The sequence below is a fragment of the Theobroma cacao genome, chromosome 9, assembly GCF_000208745.1.
Source record: "Theobroma cacao cultivar B97-61/B2 chromosome 9, Criollo_cocoa_genome_V2, whole genome shotgun sequence".
In the NCBI taxonomy this organism is placed as follows: domain Eukaryota; kingdom Viridiplantae; phylum Streptophyta; class Magnoliopsida; order Malvales; family Malvaceae; genus Theobroma; species Theobroma cacao.
Genome location: NC_030858.1, coordinates 29,307,265 through 29,330,966, shown reverse-complemented (window position 1 = coordinate 29,330,966; position 23,702 = coordinate 29,307,265). Strand labels below are relative to the sequence as shown.

Below are 23,702 nucleotides of genomic sequence, written 5' to 3'. Positions count from 1 at the left end.
ACAGAACCAAGAGTAATATTGACATATCAGATGTAGACCTTTTCAATAAAAGACTTGGAGAATTCCTTTAACTTTAAATCATCATCCAATCTTGCTACTCCATGGGTCTCCACAAAATTCATGACATGTTCTCGAGCATCTCCAGTTTTGCCATTGAATTGCTTAAATTTTGGACTAGTGTAATATTTAAGATATGGCTTGGCAACTATGCTCGCAGAATAGGGCAACTTAAGATTAAACTCTTAAAAGTTAAGAATCATGCTCTTCTGATCAAGCAACTTTTCAAGCTCTTTCTTTGTGACAAAACTCTAAGTAGAGGTTAAAGGAGTTGCTGTAGTGAGATTGCCAACATAAAAGAATTAGTGGTATTGAGGAATGAGTCAATTGTGCTTTCTCCATTTCTTCCATTTCCATTCGTATTATTGACCACTTTAACCACATTAACGGCATTTTTACTATTATGGGTTGGCATTGGTTAAGGTTGAGAAGTTATGGTAGTTGAGGATGCAAATTGGGTGATGGTCTCCATCATCCACTTGTTGTTTTCCTCCAACACTTGCATCCTTTTTTGGGAAGCTTGGAGCATTTTCATGAGCTCTTAGGCATAAGTGGGGACAATCGTTTCTTGGCTATTGGGAGAAATCTCCATATTTTCTAACAAGAATTTTTTCGGTAACTCTTTCACTTACTGCAATCACTCCTCCCTAGTGGACTCGTCCAAATGTAAAGGGTTTTTCTTGTAGAGAGAGAGGAAGTGTTGCAATAAGTGAAACGGAATGCAGTAGAGGTGGTAGAGAGGAAGACTGGAGCAGTCCTTGAAACGTAAGTGCTTTGATGGCAGGTGGTGGAGAAAACGATGGAAGATGAAAAGAGCTGAGTAGAGAGAATAGTTGGAAAAGCTTTTAGAGAATTTTGAAGAAAGCCTCTACTAAATTTATGATTTTGCCCTTTGTCATAACCTCCAAAGTTCTCATATTTATCTTGAACAAAAGCGCTTTTTTAGGAGTAGTTGAGAGAATACGTTTAATCATGGAGAACGTGCTTGTCATGGAAGAGGACATTAAAAAACGACTTATTAGATATGAAGCTCAATCATGGGAGAATGTGCTTATCATGGAAGAACACATTGAAGAGTGGCTTATGGGATATTAAGAAAATGACCATGTAGTTGGGTAATTGGCGTTAGTTTGGGTAGTGGAGTAGTAACACTTGATAATGCACCATGTGTACCCTTAAGGAAGAAAAAAAGAAAAGGGTAAAGCATATATACTTCAAAGAATGGTTAAAAGGAAGTCTTTTTAATTATCTTCATATCTGAACCACCAAGCTAAGCTCTTTAGAATATCCCAAATGTAAAAATAACTCATAAACCTTGCTACTCGTTGTGAGTTACTTTCACTTCCCCATATAAATAGCTATTCTATGCTTGTTTGTGGGCGCTTTCGCACTTAGAATGATCATAGGCATTTCCGCACTTGAAACGACCCGAGATGCTTCCGTGCTTGAAACACACCTAGGCGTTTTTGGCTTTAAAAACACCCTTGAACATCTCCGCGGTTGGAATGCACTTGGTGTAATTTTTTCTGTAACATAATACTTCAAGAAAAAATAATTAGTCGAAATTGAACATCTACAAAAACTTGAGAGGTCGTTAGTTGAAAACTCTTGGGTTTAACTAAGAACAATGGAAGCCGAATGGAACGTGGATTGCAAGAAAGAGCGGATTCTCCAATGTTGACTCCCTCCCTTGTTATACTTATCTCACCAAACTTCTTTTTGCTTTTCCATGTGGCTAGACATCTCTTATTCATTGGGCATGTAAATTTCACTTTTATCCTTTCTACCAAAAATTTTAGTGAAATCTTTGTTCTTCACGCCTCATATTATTGGTTGCATGGTTACCTTAGTTCCTTTTTGTGTTGAAACCATGCAATAATTTTCTCAAACCATAATTTTTCTTATTCACTTGATAGTCACATGAAGACTAATAATAATAATAATAACAAAGATAAAGACTAATGTAAGGTTTTTAGGTCAAACTTGTAAAAATTTCAATTAAAAATGATTACAAAAAACTAAATCTAAAAAATTAAAAATAAAAAAAATTAAGAAATTTCTTAAGTGAGGAGTGGAGTGGAGACACTATATAACAAAATTCTCAATAAAAAATAAGAGAAAATGAGTAATTGTTTGAGAATACATACATTTGAAAATCATAAAAAAAAAAAAACCAGAAAGAAAATAGAATTCAAGTGGAGTCTCATCCACAAATGGAAGAAAATGAATAAAAGAAGACCAAAGCTCTGTGTGGGTGCCAATTATCATAGACCCGTACATCAGGCCTGGCCTTGGATACGATTGATAGGCTTGGTTTGGTCCTAATTTTATTATATTATTAATTAATAATAATTTTTAATATATATTAAAATATTAATAATAAAATTATAACATAATATCTAAAGAAACTTTTAAAGTATTTAAAAAAATTCAAATACTCTCTTATACTTATATTACGTTTAATCAAGCTTCTATATTTTTATTTTGAATCAAATAAATCTTTATATAGTAAAACCTCTATAAATTAATTTTTTTAGGACAATAAAAATTCATTAAGTAATCAAGATATTATTTAATCGATAAATTAATAATTATTAATTTATATATTAATTAATAAAAAATTAATTTATCAAGATATTTTTTATTTTTTTCAAAATATTGAACTTAATACATATATTGTGTGTTGTGATAATATAAATATTACTTAATTATAGAATTATGAATTATCATTATTTATTATATTTGTTTAACCAAGACAAGTTCATAAATGTAATTAATCTTATTAAATAGAAATCATGAATCTATCAATTTTTGCAACAACTACAATTACATTCAATACATACTTACTTAATATACTTTATGAATATTAAATCAAGTAAAAGCATATATAAAAAGAATATACAATCTCACAAATAGTAAAATTAAATACAATGACTTCACATCTCAAATATATAAAGAAATCAAACAATAATAAATTAAATGCGTAAAACATTATATGAGTACAACATTGAAGACATTAATTTCAAAAAGAAACAAATAACATTGAAATTATATTTTACAAAGGTTTCTTAATTGAGTCATATATATGATTTTGATGTATAAAGAAGTTATTAATTTATATATCAAGTAAGACCTACATGTTTTTCGTAAATGTATTATCTTACAAATTTAACGAATTATTAATATACCATGTTAATCCAAAGTCGAGATTGATCAAAAATATTATTTAGTCAAGATAATTAATTTATTAAGTATTAATTTATTAAAATTTTATTATACTTTTATTTTAAATCAAATAAACATTTATTATTAATGATTAACTTAATTAAAATATCATTTGTTATTATATGTTATATAAGGCTAACGTAACATACTAACATATTATAATTGATGATGATGTAATATACTTCTCTTACTTTAACATGATAATATGATTATATTATATTTTTTACTATTCACATCAATACCATGTGAATATAAAATAATAAATAACATTTTAACTAATAACAATTAGTTAATCATTAATTATAAATACTTATTTAATTCAAAATAAAAATATAAAAACTTAATTTAACACAATAAAAGAATAAAAACTCACTTGAATTTTCTTGAATAATTTAAAAACTTATTTCAACATTATGTCTAAAATTATTATTATTTTTTAATATTTTAATAACTAATAAAATTTAAATGATCAGATTAAAACAGAAGTTTAAATATGCCAATTGGATCTGTTTGAACCAATCTGATGGCAAACCGCAAATATAGAAGGTAATAATCTGGATTGGTAAAAAACAATTACTCAAAGCGAGATTGAGGCCTTGAGATAACAGATCAAGATTTGGCCCCAGTCTTCATTTATTGATACATAAGCCCAAATAACTCTATAAGTATCCAAGCCCACCCAATATGCATAATTTTCCCCTCAATAGAAGCTTCAACCAAACGGAAATAAACTTGCTTGTCAGCAAAAAATTCAGTGTTAAATTTTGACGACATTCAAATAATTATCATGTCCATAATCTCATATAAATGCCATTGTCAAAATTTGTTGTACAATATGTAATTTCTGCTCTAAGTAGACCTCAAACTCAAATATATATATATAAAATATAATATAATATAAAACTTTTCCAACCATAGGGTCTCAACCAAACCCCCACCAAAAAGATTATTTGCAATGTAAAGAATCGAAGACAAAAATTTAACCTGCTTTGGAAGTGAAGGAGAAATTGTAGACTGCACGTTAGGGTGAACCAAAAATCAGATATATTCTAGCTTGATGTCTGCAAACTTTTTATGACCGCCCACTTTACCACAAGCCGATGGCCTTCCACCAGATGCCTCCAACCCCGAGCCAGATAATAATATTGACAACAGATATCAGGAAACCATAACCCCACCATGTGGCTAGTGGTACATAGCCAGCACCATAGAAAACCGGTGCAGATCCAATGCCATAATGGGTAATGCCACCCATGAGGTTTGAGAGAAATGAGAGAACAAGGGCTCCCAAATATGGTGGAGTGCCCAAAGCACTAGCCACAGACAAGAAGGCAGTAAACATGGCACCAATATGAGCAGCTCCACTGGCAAAGAAGTAGTGGGAGTAGAAATAGAGAAGAACCAGAATACCAAATGACAATTGCCATGAAAGACCTAATCCACCCACCACCTGTAAAAAGGGCATATCATAGACATTAAAGGCAATTCCAAATTGCTATGTGATGAAATGTTGGCCGAAACCCAATTATGCATCCATGTGACAGGACATGCAAATTTTAATTTACGTCAGACCTCTAGGTTACAACCCTTGTGTAAAATGTACATAGTATGATGGCCAAAGCAGAAACATTGGATACTGCTTAAACTAAAAGCAAAAGGAACATCCTAGAGCACTGTTAAATAAGACCCAAAGACATGTCAAAGTAGTCGGATGAAACATTACTAGGACAGCACTTTAGATGCTAAAGAGAGAAAGGACCACCATACTAGATATATCACGATACGTCTCAAAGCACCTCAACAGTAAACTGTACATTACTTAGCTTAACCTTTCAATTACAAAGCTGTTCATCAAGGTTCATTAATCTTCTGGATATAATATGCATGCAGAAACTTACTTCTTGGTCTGAAATATGCCTATGGTTGGCAGGTGTGAAAACCAACGCAAAACATATGTATTTGGAAATTTGACATTATTTAAAAGAAAGATATAAATTGCTAACCGTTTCCCCTTCTTTTTCTTCATTTTACAAATAGGAAAGGGGACTAAAAGGGAATTTGAGGAAAACATAATGTCCTTCATACAAGTATTTTGGGAAAATTTAAAGCACCAAACAGGGAGTATGATGATAGTTCTTCGGCAATTCCATAAATATTATATTAGTCAACACATGGCAGATAGAAATTATAGATAACAGCAAAAGGAAAACAGGACAAACCTTGACAACAGTTCCACTAAACCATGAGATGAGGCCATATTTGTTGAGATACCCAGCCATCGCAATGAGTGCAGCAAACCATGTAAGTGTATCCCATGCAACTGATTCAGCTAGACACTCCTTCCATGTGACCACCCCAGTCACAAGTAGGACAGATAACCCAAGAATGGCAGCAGTAACAGCATCCACATTTAACATCCCTCCAAAAATCCAGAGCCCCACCTAATGGAACAGAAGAAGGTACAAGAAGACTATCATGATATTGAAACATACAAGCTCTTGCACACAGTTTACAGACATAAATAGTACCTACCAGTATTCATGCCCCCATGTGTGCTACATTTGCATTCAAATGAGGACATAAAGCAATACAACCAGAGATAAGAATTTAACTTCTTATTAATTATTCAGAGCAATTGACATAGGTGAAGAATATAAAAATTGAATAAAATATAGACAACGAGTCATAATTGGTTGAATATTTCCTCTTGCAGGATACCACGAGGTACCTAGAGATTCTATCGCATTCATGATTCATTTCTAAATAAAGGAATCACAAAACTGCTTTCAGCACTATATTGCTGACAATTAAAATGGCTAAAGGGAAAAGCTGACAGCTTGTTGTTTTTCCTCAAAATCCTACAAATGGTTAGAAGTCACTTTTCAAAAGTACTCCCAAATTGACTTACCAAAGTCTGCAGGAATAAAATCATAAGAAAGCACAACGATGGTGCAGACTTTTACAAGCTTATTAGGGCACCCTCATGTAATTGCTGTCAGGCTTACTTTATCTGATACTCATTAAAAAGGTATAATGGCATGACAGCACTCTACATGACCAAATTACATGTTATGAAGTATGTTAGAAGCAAGATTAAGAGGGAGTCTCTCCAGGCCTATCCATAAACCGATTATTAGACTCTTAATGTATCTAACCTCAACTCCAAAAACAGATTAATTCAAAAGTTCATTTCCAAAGTCAATTATTTCGACTGACAACACATCCGTGTTAATCTTCCACCAAAATCAATCTCCAAAAAATGATATCAAAGAGGCCCTGAGCCTGAGAAGAGCAGCTTCAGTAACTAATCAACATTGCAATCCAATTAAAGGAAACCAAAATTCCAAAAGAAGCTTTCAAGTGAAAAACTTTACTGTCCCCACATTTTTATAACCTTTTAAATCAATCTTGTTAAAATCGTTCCAAAACAAAAAATAAAAGATCAATCAAGAAAAGCTCTCTGAGACCAGCATAGCATAAATACTCCTAAAGGTCAAAAACATAACCAGATCAAATACAACACTAACTTCCCAACATGTATCTGACAAATTTGAAGAAAACTTTCACTTTTCAAACTCTATTTGCTAGTAGAAAACAATTTTAGGACTTTAACAACCACATATTCAATACTGGATGATTCAGAGATATAGAATACTTCTGAAATCAATCAGTAACAAACTTTCAACAACAGAATGTATAAACTTTTAATAAAATATTAGAGCTAATATAAGAATTCACTTATTTCAAAAAGGTAAGCTGCAATTAGTTTCGCCAAGTTTTCAATAAGCGAAGTTGGACTATATCTCTACAAGATCATAGCTGTAACTCATATTCTTATTAACACTTCAAAGTCTGAGACAGAGTAACTTCTAAGAAAACTGCCACACAGGAAGTGTGCCCCATCAAACCCCTACACTAGACCCACAATCTCACCTAATTTAAAAATGCAACAAGGAATCATGTATACAGCAATCATATGTTACACATATATCCACCTCAATTACCCTCTCTTTTTCCTTCCTAGAGCATGTAAACACATTAACAAAAGGAATGCCGGCAGCAAACATTCTAATCAAGTCACTGGAGACTTCTTTTTTTAATGTCCCATTCACTTCCATCTTTTAAAAGGAAAAATAGAGGGGGGAAATGCAAAGCTTTTCTAACCAAATATCAGCACTCAACAGTACGCTAACCACTACTCATTGCTGGATATCGTACTAACACACTAGAAATTGATGTAACAACTTAAGTACATGCAAATACTGAAGCAGAGAAAAATAAATGACCAAATGCACAAACTGGACATGCAAAATTCATTTCAGTTTGGGCATCAAGATGTGCTAGAGAGATACAACACTTTCCTTTAGTCGCCTTTCCACCCTCTAGATGCAGAGTCTCAACTACAAGTTCAGATTGTAAAAACCCAAAACCCCAATGCAAAATTTACATTTTCCCCCAAAATCCTAAGGTTTATAGCCTCTCCCTCCCCCCACGCTAAAACCAATCTAGCTAAACAATTGCAAAGGGCAGTTATTCAAGGAAAGACAAAGCATACAGCTACAGAGTTGTGTGCCACTCCCATAAGGTCAAAGTCATATACTATTCTATACAATCCAGCATCTTAAAATGGTAACACAAAATGGAGGGTCTCTCCAACTAAAATGTGGTTTCCCTCGTGGCCACATGTTATTATGGTCCCCTACCAATTATTTTCCAGTGCCGCATTTCCACTTGATAGATTTTGATAGCAGATAAAACATAATTTCGTAGTTATATACTATAATTTGCATAATTAAAACATTCGTCATCATAATTCATAACCAATCAATAATAAAAAAATTATTAATTGAGTATTAATGTCATTATACCGTTAGAAGCAGAGTCCCAGCCATAATAATCTCATTCTTGGACATCGGTCCCATCTTCTCCAATTTCTCCCTAGCAAGCTTTGGCGCGTCGGGACTACTCTTCACCGTTGGAGGATAAATCACATACAAAATCAACGGCACAAGAAGCAATGAAACTAAACCTGGCACGATTGCCGCCTTAGCCCAATCAGTCCATCCTATTTGCTGTTTAATTGTATTGAAAGCTAAATTAGCACTTAATGGATTGGCCGCCATTGCTGTTAAAAACATCGAAGAAGAAATGGCAGACGTTTGAAAACACGTTAGCATTAACCACGATCCTAATTTGTTCTCTGTTCCATCCCCCGTGTTACTACCACATGCAACACAGAGAGATTTGACTAAAGGGAGGAAAATTCCTCCGGCGCGTGCGGACACGGACGGTATCGCCGGTGCTAATAAAGCTTCACTGAAAACTAAACTGTAGCCTAAACCTAAAGAGGAAGATCCGAACAAGGAAACAAATTGGTAAGCGATTCGATTACCGAGACCGGTTTTGATGAATCCGCGAGCGAAAAAGAAAGCGAGTGCGATGAGCCAAGGGATGGGATCACCGAAGGCGGAGAAAGCAGCGGAGAAGGTTAGGGTTTTGGTGAAAACGGAAGCACCGAGTCCAAGTAAAGCCACGGCGCCGAGTGGCAATGGTTGAGTGATGATGCCAACGATTGTGGCGAGGAAAATGGAAAGTAGTTGCCATGCGTTGCGGGAGACTCCGGATGGGACGGGGACAAACCAGAGGATGACACCTGTCGCGATTGACGCCATTAGTGGCTTTAAGGCTGCGCCTTGCCATGGTTGCTGCGGCGGAGGAGTGACAGCGGTCGGCGTTGATGCCGCCGCTTTGACAGTTAATTTCCGGTGGCTTTTATGGATTCTGTTATTAGAAATAATTGGAGTGAGACTTAACGGTTTAATGAAGCTGGGATTGCTTGAGCTGGATTTTGAGAGAACCGGATGAGGAAAGACGGGGCTCGGGCCGGATCTGTGAGGGAGAGCACGTGATTTGATACGTGAGAAGCCAAGGGAGCAGGAGGAGGTGAGAGCGACGGACGCCATTTTAAACGGTGGCGTCAACGGCGCAGTGGAGGGAGAAATGAGAAATGAGGGAATTGAGAGAAGGAAGGCGGGCTTATATTTATAGGGGAAAAGAAGGGGGAGGATCAACGCAGGCCGTTTGATTTTGATCAGACGAAGGATATGGGTTTTGGAACATACGGTTGGCTTTTGAGATGTGAACTTCAAAGAGAAAGAAAGTGGGCTTTGAGAGTGTCGTCTTCAGAGGTTGAGATTTCCGTCTCAGATTTTCTTTGGTGTGGCCACCGGCCCCAGGTTTTGTAATTATTTGACACAAGGGGGGATATGGTACACGTGTCGTGATGATAGTGTATGTGGTTCGGCTTTTTGGTGACGTAGGAGCTGGTGGGGAAGTAGGTGGACCAATGGAAAGGCCGGAATACCACGTGGCGGATTGGGAGTGGGAGTGGTTCTCTGCGAGCTAGATCCGAAAAGGGGATGTTTTCTGTATTGGGTGAAGGGAGGGTGACTGAGCAGAGAACTGGGAGTTATGAGGCCAGAAATGTGTGTTACCAAAGGGGAGGAGAAAGGACGGTGATACCCTCGAGGGGTTGGCAAATCAGGGCATAGAAGCCACAGAAATTCACGTGCGTTGATACCGATGCGGAACGTGGGTTTAGATTTCAAACAGTATGGAAGGGGTGTGTAAATGATTATTTTAATTAGTTTGATTTTAAATATTTAATAATTAAATTAATTAAATTTATATTTAAATATAGTTAATATTGAATCGAATTATACAAATAATTAAATTAATCAAAATCGAATTAATTCAATTAATTCGATTTGATTTTAAAAAATTGAACTTGATAAATTTTTTAATTTTTATATATTTATTTATATTATTTTTTTAATAAATTAATAATATAAAAATATTAAAAATAATAACAAAAAATTATAATAAATAAGATAAATATTCATATAATTAAAAAAAATAAAAAAGAGAAAATGTTAAGTTTAAGATTTATTTTTCTTTTAAAATTTTTATAATATCTTTATTTAAATTCAATTAATTTGATTAAAATTTTTTTAATTAAAATTAAATTAATTTTAATAATTAAACTATTTTAATTAAATTATCTTAAAAATCAAATTAATCGAATAAAAAAATTAAACTCATCTCGATTAAGTTTACATTTACTCACCTACACTTGGGGAAGCAAAAAGAGAAGAGACATGGCAGGAAATGTGAGGGGAGCAGGGGTGGCGGGGCCCACGTGGTCCAAGGGGTTGAGTTTGACTTCAGAGTCCGACTCATTACTTTTGGCTACTCAAGTATGAGTGAGTTCTGACTCTCATGGAAGGCCAATGGACAGATTTTGAGCCTGCAAAGGTCAGAATATAGCACCCATTTCTTGCTGCTCCCACTACTTTCGTTTTTACTCACAAACATAATTATGAATATCGTCTTATGCCAAGATATTGTGTGACATGGTGTATCATGAATCGATAGGTTGTATCCGTTGATTAAGTATTTAAAATGTTATTATTTAATATGTGATACATACAATATGATATGATACACATTTTATAAATTTTATCTTAATTATTATTTTTCAGTTGAGACATGAAAAAACTTCTTAAAAATAATATGGTTGTTTAAATCTTAAAAATGTTTGAGGGCATAAAAGAAGTTTTTCACTTCTCAACTAAAATCTTGGCATGAAAAACTTCAAAATATGTACTATTAAAGAGCAAGTGAGTGTTAAAGCTAAAACAACCATAATTTCAATTTATATTATATAATTCCTAATCCTATTAATAAATATAATATATTTTTAAAAAAATTATTTTACATGTATAAAGATTTCTATAAATAATTTTGAATTTTTTTAATCGTTTCTCATTATATGATACAATATGATATGATACTCGATACTTGAAAAAAAAAATTAATATACAATACATGTTCCAATTTAACAACTATACACATATACAATGGGTTGAATGCCTATGGTGTTGTTGCTTTTGTCCTGCAAGTCCGTGTTATAAACTATAATTAATCTTTTATGCTCTCTTAATTCTAGCAATATTCATTCGGTGATTAAAGCTAAAACAAATTATCAAAAATTGAATGACTTGAATTATTCTTTTTAAATAAAAAAATGAACTAGTATTTTATATATAATTAAATCATAATTGATCGAAACATTTCAACTATTTTGATTGGTTACAAAATTCTATTGGGTCTCAAGCAACAAATAACACAATATCATAATACTCAAAATAAACAGACAACATAAATCAAGTCAACAATAATGATAAGATAATAAATTTATACCAATCAACCAAACAAAAAATAAATTAACAAACATTGCCGGTATTACTTGAAAAATAAATAACACCAAATATATGTGAAAAACTATCTGCGTAGAAGAAAAAAATCACGAGGTAAATTAAATAAAAATTTACAATACAAGAAATAAGCAAACTTACAAAATTCATTATCTTAAATTTTTTATCCAAAACAGATTCATAACGATCGAGACAATACAATAAAATTAACTCTTTAGGAATCCATAAATCTACTCCCACAGAAACCCAGTTGTTGAATAAATCTCTCCCTTACTCTCTCTAAAATCCTCTTTTTTCTTCACATAGCCACACACACCACTAGCACTACAAAGCCTGGCAAATTTCCAACCGTATAAAGGAAGAAAAGGAAGAAACCTTTAATTCAAGCAAATGGGGTTTGATCCCATTGTAGGCCATTGGACCCTCTTAAAAGTAACAAATTAATCTTTCATAGTCTATTTAACAGTATTGTCAAAATAGTAAATATACGAATATTCATATTTTTGTTAGAAGTAAAAGAATTAATTGTTCATAAACATCGAAATTTAATCTAGCAATTATAAATTAATATAAATAACTAAAAGTCTAACATTAGGGATATAACAAGTGAGAGTTCATTTAAATGTTTATATTCTAGTAGGTATAAAAAAAATCTCACATTTGTTAAATTGAGAATATTTTAGATATATAAATGTAATAAGGATCACTTCACTTATTATCAATTAGTTTTAGGTTAAATGTTCATCTTAAAAATTTAATAGTGATATCAAAACAAGTACTATTGCTATTTGTTGGTCCTTCCATGATAGATTGTCTCGTAATAGGTATGTGAAGAGAGTATTAGAATAATAATAAAAAAATCTTACATTTATTAAGTTTGGGTATGCTATACATATAAATATATTAAAAGTCATTCCATTTAATACTAAATAATTTTAAATTGAATATTCATAATCAATTTATCATAGAAAAGGACTTCAATATATATTACATCTTAATTTTTCTTTAATCTTCTTTTTTTTCCTAACAAAGAAAGGAAACATATACTATAATATGACAAAGTCATTGCCAATTTGGCATTTTCTGTCTCCAATTTTTTCAAAGAAAAAAAAAGAGGAAAATCTAAGGCCGCCATCGTTTCCTGTTTAAAGTCTATGGAATTTAGAAATTATAAATACTTAAATGTTATAATTATTGTAATAACTTGATCTAGAAGGACTTACTGAAGAGACATGTGAAAATGAAACTAGGGGCATTGTCTGCCAAATCCAAGGGGTTGGGTTCCATTTATAGCCATTGGGGTACCCAAGAGTATCAGAATTAGGAGAGGATTACTTGCTATAATTAATTGATAAATAAGAAACAAGCCCGTAGATTTCAATGTGGTGGTGATTCATGTTACATCATTTTGCTGCTGCTGTATAGTAAAGGCATTTAAAGAAGTGAATTAGCAATCCTGTATTTTTTTTTTTCAGAATTAAATACTAATACGTTTTATATTAGTAGTTAAAACTAATAACAAATGTTTGTAAGGTAAAATATAGATAACATTTGTTTAATTATAATTGGCTGTTCATTGCTTTCAACAAGTGACGCTTTGGCCGAGTGGTTAAGGCGTGTGCCTGCTAAGTACATGGGTTCATCCCGCGAGAGTTCGAATCTCTCAGGCGTCGCAATGCTTTTTCCACTTTTCTGTTTTTTCATAAAAGTAAGAGAAAAAAGAAAAATTTGAAAACTTCTCTATTATTATTAATTTTTCTTAATTTCCACAATTCTAATATACCTCACGTTACTCTCCACTAGTTTTTAACTCGTGCAATATACAAGATTTTTTATTTTATACTACTTTAATTTATTAAATTAATCCAATTTAAATTTGAAAATGAAAATACGCTTCAAAAATTCTTAAGTAACTCAAATAAAATTTTAAATTTTTGTTCCAAAAATAAATATATAATTTTGTTGTTAAATCCATTGAGTTTTACTCCCAAACCCAAATTACATAAGTAATGAGAACGTACCGAAAAACAAAGGCTAAAAAACAAAGTATAAGTTTAATAAGTTTTCCTACATTAGCATATTTAATGATTATCGCAATTCTTGTTATGGCGTAAAAATATCATAATATAATTAACAAATTGTTAATATATAAATTCATCGACTTAAAGGAGTATTATAAAAAAAAATACATTAGATACTATAAAAAAATTAAAGTTGTAGCATTAGTTTGTCGTGAACCACAATAGTGGATGTACAGAGACATAAAAGAGTGTTAGAATTTTTTTTTATTTAAGAAATATATTCATAAATGTAAATATTGATTACATACAATTCTCAAAAACTGAAGGATGAATTAAAAATCTAGTAATTAATAATTGCTTTGCTGGATCACAATTCAAGGATTCGAGATGACAGGCTGGGCTTGACCTGGAACAACTGAATTGAGGGCTCAAGCTATTTAGGACGTACGGTTCTTAGCTCATGGCCGGTGGCCTATTCCTTGTCTCTGTCCAAAGGTTAACTAACTGACGGTGAACCCTTTTACTTCTCTAAAACATATTTACAAATTTGATTCAATGGGATATGCAATCGTATTTCCACTGTTATGGACTTACGTGGACTTCTTGTAGATTGATGTTAGTGAAGCAGCACGCCTAAAGTTTAAGTTAAACAAGAACATCTTAATTAATAAAGTTACTGTTCTTTTTTTTTAAAAGAGTACGAAATTGAATTTAGTGTCCAATTGATAATTGAAAAATAAATTATTAAAAAAATTGTTTCAATGTAAAATATGTTGTAAAAAAATTTAATATTTTTTATTATTTAAATAAATTATTAAAAATATTTTTTTATAATTTAAATTATTTTATACAAAAAACTTTCCACCGTCAACAGAATTAGTGTTATTTTGAATAGCACACGTATAAATTCAAAGGAAAGGGGAGACCCCAAAGAACATCATAAGCTTGGATGACAAAAAGAATCCATAGCACCCCATATCCATCAAACCACCGCTGTCCAACACAAACCGGTCCCCAACTAAGGAAAGACACCGGAAACAAAATGACAAAAACGCGACAAAAACAGCGCGCCCCTGTATGATCGCCCATTTGAAGGATAAGGGGAAAAGAAAAAAGTTGTCATTGACACCAAACAAACCCATCCATTCACAAAATATACCAAAAAAAAAAATCATAAATGGAACATTTTTGCCCTGAATGCAAACAAGTGACCACAGCAAGAATGCAGGAAATAACAATACGAGGAGATAATGGTGGAGTTTTTTATGTGTTAAAATGATAAATAGAAGTTGATTATAAAACAATGGTGTCATTTGATTTTCACGTTTAAATTAATAACAAAAATAAAAATAAAAAAAATCAATAAGTTTTTTTTATAATGCATCTAACCACATATAATAATGAAAGGAAGCTCTAATTTTAACAAAACTTTTCAAATGGAAATCAATTGTCTATATTGAGTTTTAACTTAATTTGAGACCTAGCTACTAACAGTATATTAATTGATATAGGATAATTGCTATTTTATCTAACAATTGCATGGAGATTATATATTACATATTCATGGATATTTACTAGTAATTAATCAAACAATTTGAGTAGTGTTAATAAACACTTCAACATTTACTACTAAAAGCAATTGTCGGCAAAGAAAGGCCAACTTGTTAAGCATGTGGCTTAAAAGAAAAAGCAAGAAAGAAAAAGGCAAAGCATGCAACCTAAGTTTCAAATTCCAAAAGGGATGAAAAGTGTAGTGAATATTTTCTTTATGTGGCCTCAAATGAATTCAATAATGTGACATCAATTACATGAAAAATGCACGCAATCATCACTCACTACATCCTCCCCATAGAGAAAAACAAAACCCAACCATCCATTTCATTACTGGTCCCAAAGAAATAAATAAATAATTAATTTCACGAGTTAGTTATATATGGAATGTTAAAAATCTAAAGGAAAATGATTAAGAAAAGCACGACTGCCCTTTCAATCTTCATTGCGTCATTCAGTTGAGAATATGGTGAAGTTGTTTATTGTTTCACAAGTCATTGTCCAAAGAGCTTGCTTACTACTCACTTCTTTCATCAAGTTGTTTTGATTTGGCATTGTCATCCCCCGGGAAATCAATGAAAGGTGACCAATGTATATAATTACTCTTATAGAAGGCCAGCAATTGAGGCTAGCTAACAACTAACAATTAATTTAATAATTTATATCTATATATAATGGAAGGATCCAAGTTGAATATTGAAGCCAAAGGTGACTAAATACTCCCTAATGGGTGACTCATGAATCGACATGGACATCTCAACCGTTAAGCCAAGTGATTAACATCTCAATTCCGAGGAAGAATGATGTACAACATATCTTTTCATCAAGGTATAATTCTTCCTACTCAAGGAAAAGAGTAATAAATGTCATAAAAGTGTACCAAGAAGGGGGTTCTGTCATAAAAGGAGATCAAGATTTTTATTATATTTTTGTCAAAATGTAATAGTACAGTCTATTAATTTCTTATGTATTTCTCTCCACTTGACATTGCTTTGCTTTGTACATCAACCTCAATCTCGATCTCAAGAAACTAACAATTTTATGTGCCGACCGCCTACTAATAATCCTTAATTTCTCTAACACTGTTTACATGGGCTATTCACATGCATAGGAAGTACTATAATTAATTATTTCTTCTCATGATGCTTCATCAGTCAATCCAAGTGCCCCTTTGCCGCTTCATCGGAAACATACTTACAAAGATTTTCAGGGTCCCCAAATGCGGCCCTTTATTCCACATTCAGCTATTCTACAACTTAGACAAATGTTTTTGATGAGAGACCAAACTCCTAATAAATCCCAAAAAACCTATGAGCCTCAAGGGAGATTTGGTAACTCGATAATAGGTTTTTGCTGATTTTTATAAGGATTGTATGACTAGGATATTTGTAGGGTTAAGGTTTGGAAAGGGAGTAGAAGATAAAAATTGGAGGCAGGGCGGTGTGACTAACTGTTTACTTATTCAGCTTTGGAAATCAAGGAAAGGGAAGGAAGAAACATCCTTCATCAAATCCTCCAAGTCCCATTCTCCAACTTTTATCTCTTCTCCTAGCCAAAAATTCCCAACGGCGCCGGCTATGTTTTCTGCCTTGTAGTTGTTGTTACTAGTACTATTTATGATATTGAAAGGGTTATTGATGTTCCTATCATATGTATTTTCGGTTTTAAGGTTTTCTCCAATGCTTTCTAGAGGAGGGACGTATAGCTCCCTTTCTACCCCATTGTCAACACTGCCGAATATCTCATTTTCCCCATAGAAACTGTCAACATTTACGCCAGCCTGTGCCACACATGAGGCAGGATTGAAGCACCCAGTCGCCCCAAACACGTTTAGCCCGGCCTCCAGCATTGGTAAAGAGTTGCCTGTGTGATTCAGGACCATGGATTGCAAGGAAGAGTTGGGTGAAGTTGATGATAAATCCATGTACACAGGCAAAATGCCTTGTTCTTGCATTGACTTGAACCCAGCCATGGCATTTTTATTTGGCTCCGACGATGAATCACTAGCGTTTGGTGACGGAGTGGATGACAAATTCTTTAGCCTTTTCTTTATCGTTGAATTCCAAAAGTTCTTTATTTCATTGTCTGTACGACCAGGCAGGCGAGCCGCAATTTGAGACCACCTTTGAGGGTTTGAACAAGAAAAATTGAATCAGTACTTTTCATCAATAGTATGTATGGAAAGAGTACCGTGCTTAGGTTTTGCCATGTTCCTTGCATAATGCATGGAGTGCATGGATGCTTCAAACTTTAAGCAAGAAATTGTGACTTGAGTTTGAAATTAAGGACAGAATAAGCAAAGAAATTCCAGTGCCATTTTTCAAACCAAAGACTTTAAAACAGTCACAATGTGTGTGTCATTTAAATATTTAAATCTAGTTATATAAATAGCTAACATGCATTGCATGCAAGCAAAAAAAGAGCTTTAAACAAATGCAGGGTTGAGTATCTTCAACTCAAAGGGTTGGTATATAGGTATCAGAAGATCTCTGCCTATTTGGGTTCTCTTGTCTTTTTTAATTTTTCTTTAATAATCTTTTTCCCCTCAAAACGACAAAAGAAATTAAGTAAGAGGAAGTGCAAAATCCTTCCCAATTCTTTATTCGATTGTGGATTCTTGATACAGTAATATTACAAGAACTTTGATTGGCTAAATGCACTCTATCGTAATGTCCCTTTCGACTTTATATGTCCATAAAGGGTATCCAAATACTCAAAATTAACAAAATTGGGCTAATCCATGTGTATGTGTATTGTACTTTCTCCACAAACTTTAAGTGATACATACTTTTGGCTCTATCACTCCACCAAGGCACCAACTACCCCAAACCCCTTGATGTACTCGAGGCTTAATGGTATGCACGTGCGAAGCAACCAAGCAAACAAGAAGAGCTCTTGATTGGTGCTTCTCTTTTGTAATCCTCAAATCACTCTAAAAGTCTTTCCACATCAGCTTCCCACTTAGCCTAATTTTATGTGCTTTAAGTTTTTTTCCTTAATTTTGGAACCTTATGTGAAGCTAAGGACTTTGCATACATGTGATATATATAAAATTAAAAACACAAAAACAATTTGGATTGGAGTTAAGAGAACAAAAATATTGCTCTATCTTTTCACCCTAATCAGGGGTTGAGGGAACTATAATGATATACAAGACTAAGATCACTGAAATGATATAGCGGGTAGAAAATGAAAAAGTTTCACCTCATGAAGCAAGCAATTAGAATATTTCTAACTAATTATCATTCCTCAGCATTAAAATGCACGTAAAGTGTAGCACACCTAGCAAAAGAATATTTTAGCAGCTAATAACCTAAAAATAAAGGAGTTGGAAATTAGAAAGCATGGAAAGAGGTTATGCAGACAAACATAAAAGTAGCTATCTACAACCAGATTAGGTGATTGGCAGTAAGGGTTTAGCATAAAATTTTAGATTCCGAGTTATAGAACTGATCTCCTCGAGTTATGAAAAAGGATTAAATTAAGACAAATTATAGACGCAGCTCCTTATAATATATACACCTCTCATCTTGCTCTTTCACTTCCATGATTTTAATCACATAAATGTATCTGGAGTCCATGACCATGAGCCTAGATTCCAAGAAAATGAACTTATTATTATGCTTGTAGAAGTCATAGTGGGATAATATATAGATAAGCATGCATGGAAGAAGGAAGATGGGAAAGCACCTGTTGCCAAGAATGGAATGCAAATGGACGATGAGCTCTTCTTCCTGAGGCGAAAAAGCGCCACGTTTGAGATCAGGTCTCAAGTAATTGATCCAACGAAGCCGGCAGCTCTTGCCACACCTCTGCAGGCCTGCATTTCTAGCAACATCACTCCAACAGCCCTGGCCGTTGGTTAACATATAGTTCATGAGCTTGTCATCTTCCTCCGGTGACCACAACCCTTTCCTTAGCTTATTAGTACCATTATTGTTGCCTCCATTGCTACCCTTGGCAGATGGATCAGGCTTCCTCATCATGAAATCAATCTCCCAAGAGAGAAAGACAGAGCTTAGCCTTTGGATCCTATAATAATAACCTTGCTGGGTTATTTTTGTTGATCCTAACTAGTTTGATATAGATTAGTGGACACTTTATAGAGTAAAAGAGAGGGAGAGAGGAGGCTTCATGGAGTGGAAATGGTGTTCATGATGATGGTGATGGTTGTGGGGTTTGCTTAGAATATAGGGAAGAAGAGAGAGATAGAGAGAAGGGAGAGAAAGAGAGAGAGAGTTGGTTGATGGGTCTAAGTAGAAAACGGTTTGGAAGGGGACTTGAGAGGGAGAAAAGAGAAAAGATAACAAGAAAAGAGAGGGTGGTCGTCTTGTCTTTGACTCTATGACCTTGTCTCTTTTTTTTTTTTTATCTTACATTTTTCTTCACTCACAAGGTAATCATCATAAACGAATCATAGAGACAAACTGAAAAAAAGAAATTAAATAAAAGAAGAAAGAAAGGAAAATAAATCTATAGGCTTTGTTTTGTTACCAAGCCAAGATATTTGCTTCCAATTCACATAATCTTCTTTTCTTTTCTATCTCATGAATCTACACGTGTATTTGAAGCTATAGATATGGGTATGGGGACTAAATAATGGAAAACAATTTGATCATTGATACACACTTGGCACATGTTTATTAATCTAAACCATCCACGTTTTCAAGTGGTGTTTGGGCATATAGATATTTGCATTTAAGTTTTGATCACGGAAAGAGGAAAAGTAGAGAAGACTCCATGTTACTTTGTGATATATTATAAACCTCTTATGTTTTTGTCATATGGAGAAAGGTGACAAAAGGAGGGATACGGACATTTAAAACATCTATTTTTGTTCGTTTAAAACAATATTCTTTGATGGAAAGGGGGTTCACGTGTTTCCATCACAGCTAGCATTCTTTTTCATCAAGAATCAATTAAAATCCTAGAAAATTAAGAATAGTAACGACCTCCTTCTCAAGCTGTGAAATTAGGCTACTTAAGAAACAGTTATAAGTCAAATATTATTCTAACAATATACTTCCACCCACTGTCTGCAGCCACGAAATCAACTGTGGAGCATTTAAGCACATTGGTTGGCAATAACCATTCAACTAATTATTGTCTTGATTTATTAGTCTTATAAGCTAGCTAAAACTTGCAAAAAAAAAAAAATCCTTACTATTAATTAAGTGTATGGTTAATTATCAGCAGATGGTTTAAGAGAAAATCAGCATTTTTTAAAATGCTATTTTGATGCATTGCATGAACCTCATGCAAGGTTCTCTAATTTAAGTAGGCAATTAATTATCAAACATCTGAATTGTGATTCAAGAAAATGAGTTTCTTTTGCCTTCAGCTTTCAGCTATTGACATTTCCAGTACTTAATGATTCATTATTTATAAGAAGAAAAAAAGATATGGAGAAAGAAATGGATCAACAGATCATTGACTTTTCCAATTGCACCTTTTAGAAGCAAGATAAAGGAACACTACCCTTCCTAATTTTTTCATCAGGCTTTCAGCATATCTAATACGGTTGAATGTAGTCTTTGCTATTCATCAGAAGAGGAAATTAAGGTGGCATTTGAACCAATGGCAAGGCACCGCGAGTTTTAGCTTCTAGAATGGAGGAGCTAGCTAGCTAGCAAAATTATCCTTTGCTGTATGATTTCCTATCTGCCAAACAGATTTATGTTGGTTTAAGTGGTTATGGGGCACTCTCCCACGTCTCAAGATTACATTGGCCACAGACAAAAGCCAGATAACTAGTTGCATAATTGGCAGCCACTTTAAAGGGCTTTACCTAAATTCAGACATAAATGTATATGCACATCAAAGAAACCTTGTCAAAAACCAATCAAATAGTCTCCTTAATCATGTATCCAGTGAAAGTAGAGCCCAAAATCATGCGCAAGGATTGGTGAATATTGTCAAAAGAATATAGTTGGATTACCATTCCTAAAAAGACCCTTTTTAAAATTTTAAATTGATAAAAAGTGAGAGAATATTTTGTGTAATTAAGTTGGCATCTAAGTTTTTGACTTAATGAGAGGTATATGTGTCTCCCTCTTCAAAGAGTATGGTTCAATTTTTGTAAAGAACATTTTGAGAGTAAAATCTTGAATGCACCAGGTCACTGTGGAGGAGTGCATCCTTAAAATCGACCGAGGGGTGAATTAGAAAAAAGAAGAAGATTTTCATAATTGTTTCTTTTCTAACAATATATTTAATTTTCTTCTTCTGAACTTCAGAACATACACTTACAATTTTCCTTTTAAGAGATGATACTTGAATCATCATGCTACGATCCTAGCTCTACACTTGTTGGATCTTCCTAGATAAATTCCATGTATCCCTTTTTTAAGTTTTCATTGGTTTACCATGGACTCCCCAGGTGCCAAAAAGTTGAAAAGGAAGATCCAAAAGTTGCTAAGGCAATGCTAAAATGCAAAAAAGAAAAAAAGAATAGGAATGTGATAAATTGGAAGTCCCTACACAGGGGACCTAGCTAGCTAAAACTACGACAACTCCATCAAGTGGGAAAGGGGAGGACCTAAAGATTCCATTTATGTCTGATATCAAAAACTACTTATGGAACCCATATGTTTGTGGCAACTTTGGATTTGTTTAGGATTATTGTATCTTTGTAGGTCAAGGCAAATTTTTACAGCCAAAAACATAAGGTAACATCACTGCTTCTTTTTATCATTTCGTTAAAACACATCATATTGTATTGACTTCAAATAATCTCATGATTACGATGGTTTTAGTGAGAATTAGCAGGTGCAACCTACTTTCTGAGAGAAGCTAAAGAATTGCTTATGTCAGAAACTAACCCTAGCAATAACCTCGGTTGGTTAAGACCAGGCAATTTCTCTAACACATTTACCTCTTTCTTTTTTAATTATTAAGAACAAAGAGATAGTAAAACCTGATTCTTACTTGAACTGGAGGATTTATTCACTTATATACCAATATTGAATTAAATGTTCAGACAATTCTTTATAGACCCCTCTTAGATTGAATGTTATATGGTCTCCTCTCGTTAAATAGTGAGAGAAGACAACTAAAAATATGCTTATTCAAATAAAAATACAAACAAAAGTTCAATTAAGTTATGTACATGATAAGGTCATCTGGGTTTAGCTCAAGCGATAAGAATGGGATGAACTTTCTGTGAAATCAATCATAACTTGAAGCTAGAGTGCTTTTTCTCTTGTACAAAAGGAAAAAACTTCTGTAAAAATACTTCATGCTCAACATTCTCTCTCTTAATCAGTCACTCTTACTGTCAAATCTATAGCTATACATAACATCAATGGGTTGAAAACAAAAGTAGGATGACAATTATCCAATTAAACTCTGATTCTGTATTCAAAGAGCACAAGAGGAAAAAGGTTTCTGAGAAACATTTGGAGGTACTCCAAAGGGTGCCACTTTTCCAATGCTTTCCCCTCACTGTTGTCTTGCCAAAGCATTCCTTTGTCTCTATGTGTGAACATTACTCCTGTAATAAGCAAAGATACCTTTAGTGTGATGGGAATGGCCCAATTGGGGAAGGCCATCTTGGTGTTCAATAAAGCAATATGGGTAACTGAAATCATCGTACTAAACAGGAATGATAAGATTCCGGAAATATTCTTCGTAAAATAAACAAACATTATCATTAATTTTTATGTCTTGTTCTCTTCGGATTTCATTCAGCTTGAAAAATAATGGTAGGACAACAAATATGTATTCAAATGAAGCAGATGGGGAAGACTTAAAAGAGAAAGACTGAAAAATGTTGACTTGAACAAGGCTGATGCAGGAGATAGGTAGAAATAGGTTGGTGCTGACCGCAGACGATAAGAAGTCCGAGGTCAAATCTTATGTCCTCCATTTTTAGATAATTAAAAATTAATCAATATTATATAAGCTTTTCAAAATAAATGCTAAGTAGTTTTACTTATGAAATTTGTGTTTTCAATTGTGTTAAATTTTTTGTAAGGTGTTGTGTTAAAATAAAAATATATTTTTTATTTACATTTTATATTTTTCTAGCGCAAATTTTTGAAAAAATTTTAGATGAAAATTCTACTTTTTTTGAAAGATATATAGGCTCTTTGTGTAAATATCGATAATATGTATACCGGGGAATGAAGGAAAGGCCAAGAAACTTGCAAATTAAAAGATGCTTCTCAAAGAGTTAGTATCCTTAAGGTCATGTTTGGTTGGGGGAATGGGTAAGCCATTCAACCTCTATTCCTTACAAAATTTTATCTCCTTATTTGGTTTGCTCTTGGGGAAGGAATAGCCATTCCAAAAGGAATGATTATTTTTTAAAATTGGGCAAAAGCTTGGAATAGCTAATACCACCTTCCCCCATGGTATTAGCTATTTCACACTTATGAGAATAAAATTTAAACATTTTGGATTAAAATGTCTTTATTTATTTTTAAAAATTACAAATTTAAACTTATAAAATAAATATTTTAAATTAAAATTAAAAAATATTAATATTTTCATATTTTTAAATTATAAATAAAAATTTAATATTTTAAAATATTAATTTTTAATTTTTTAAGTGAAATTTAAATTAAAAAAT

At 33.1% G+C, this 23,702-nt stretch overlaps 2 protein-coding genes and 1 non-coding gene across 3 annotated transcripts; 1 reads left to right on the top strand and 2 right to left on the bottom strand.

Moving 5' to 3' along the window:
• On the bottom strand, positions 4,019-9,342 carry LOC18589835 (dicarboxylate transporter 1, chloroplastic). Its single transcript, XM_018127991.1, has 3 exons — positions 8,151-9,342; positions 5,502-5,723; positions 4,019-4,732 (listed from the first exon to the last, which is right to left on the bottom strand). The coding sequence occupies exons 1-3, from the start codon at positions 9,243-9,245 to the stop codon at positions 4,370-4,372; spliced, it is 1,680 nt and encodes a 559-aa protein (XP_017983480.1). The 5' UTR covers positions 9,246-9,342; the 3' UTR covers positions 4,019-4,369.
• TRNAS-GCU lies at positions 13,150-13,231 on the top strand. Its single transcript has one exon. It is a non-coding gene; the product is annotated as a tRNA-Ser (tRNA).
• Positions 16,022-19,297, bottom strand: LOC18589834 (transcription factor MYB46). Its single transcript, XM_018126606.1, has 2 exons — positions 18,821-19,297; positions 16,022-17,253 (listed from the first exon to the last, which is right to left on the bottom strand). Exons 1-2 carry the CDS (start codon positions 19,114-19,116, stop codon positions 16,593-16,595), a joined length of 957 nt encoding a protein of 318 aa, XP_017982095.1. The 5' UTR covers positions 19,117-19,297; the 3' UTR covers positions 16,022-16,592.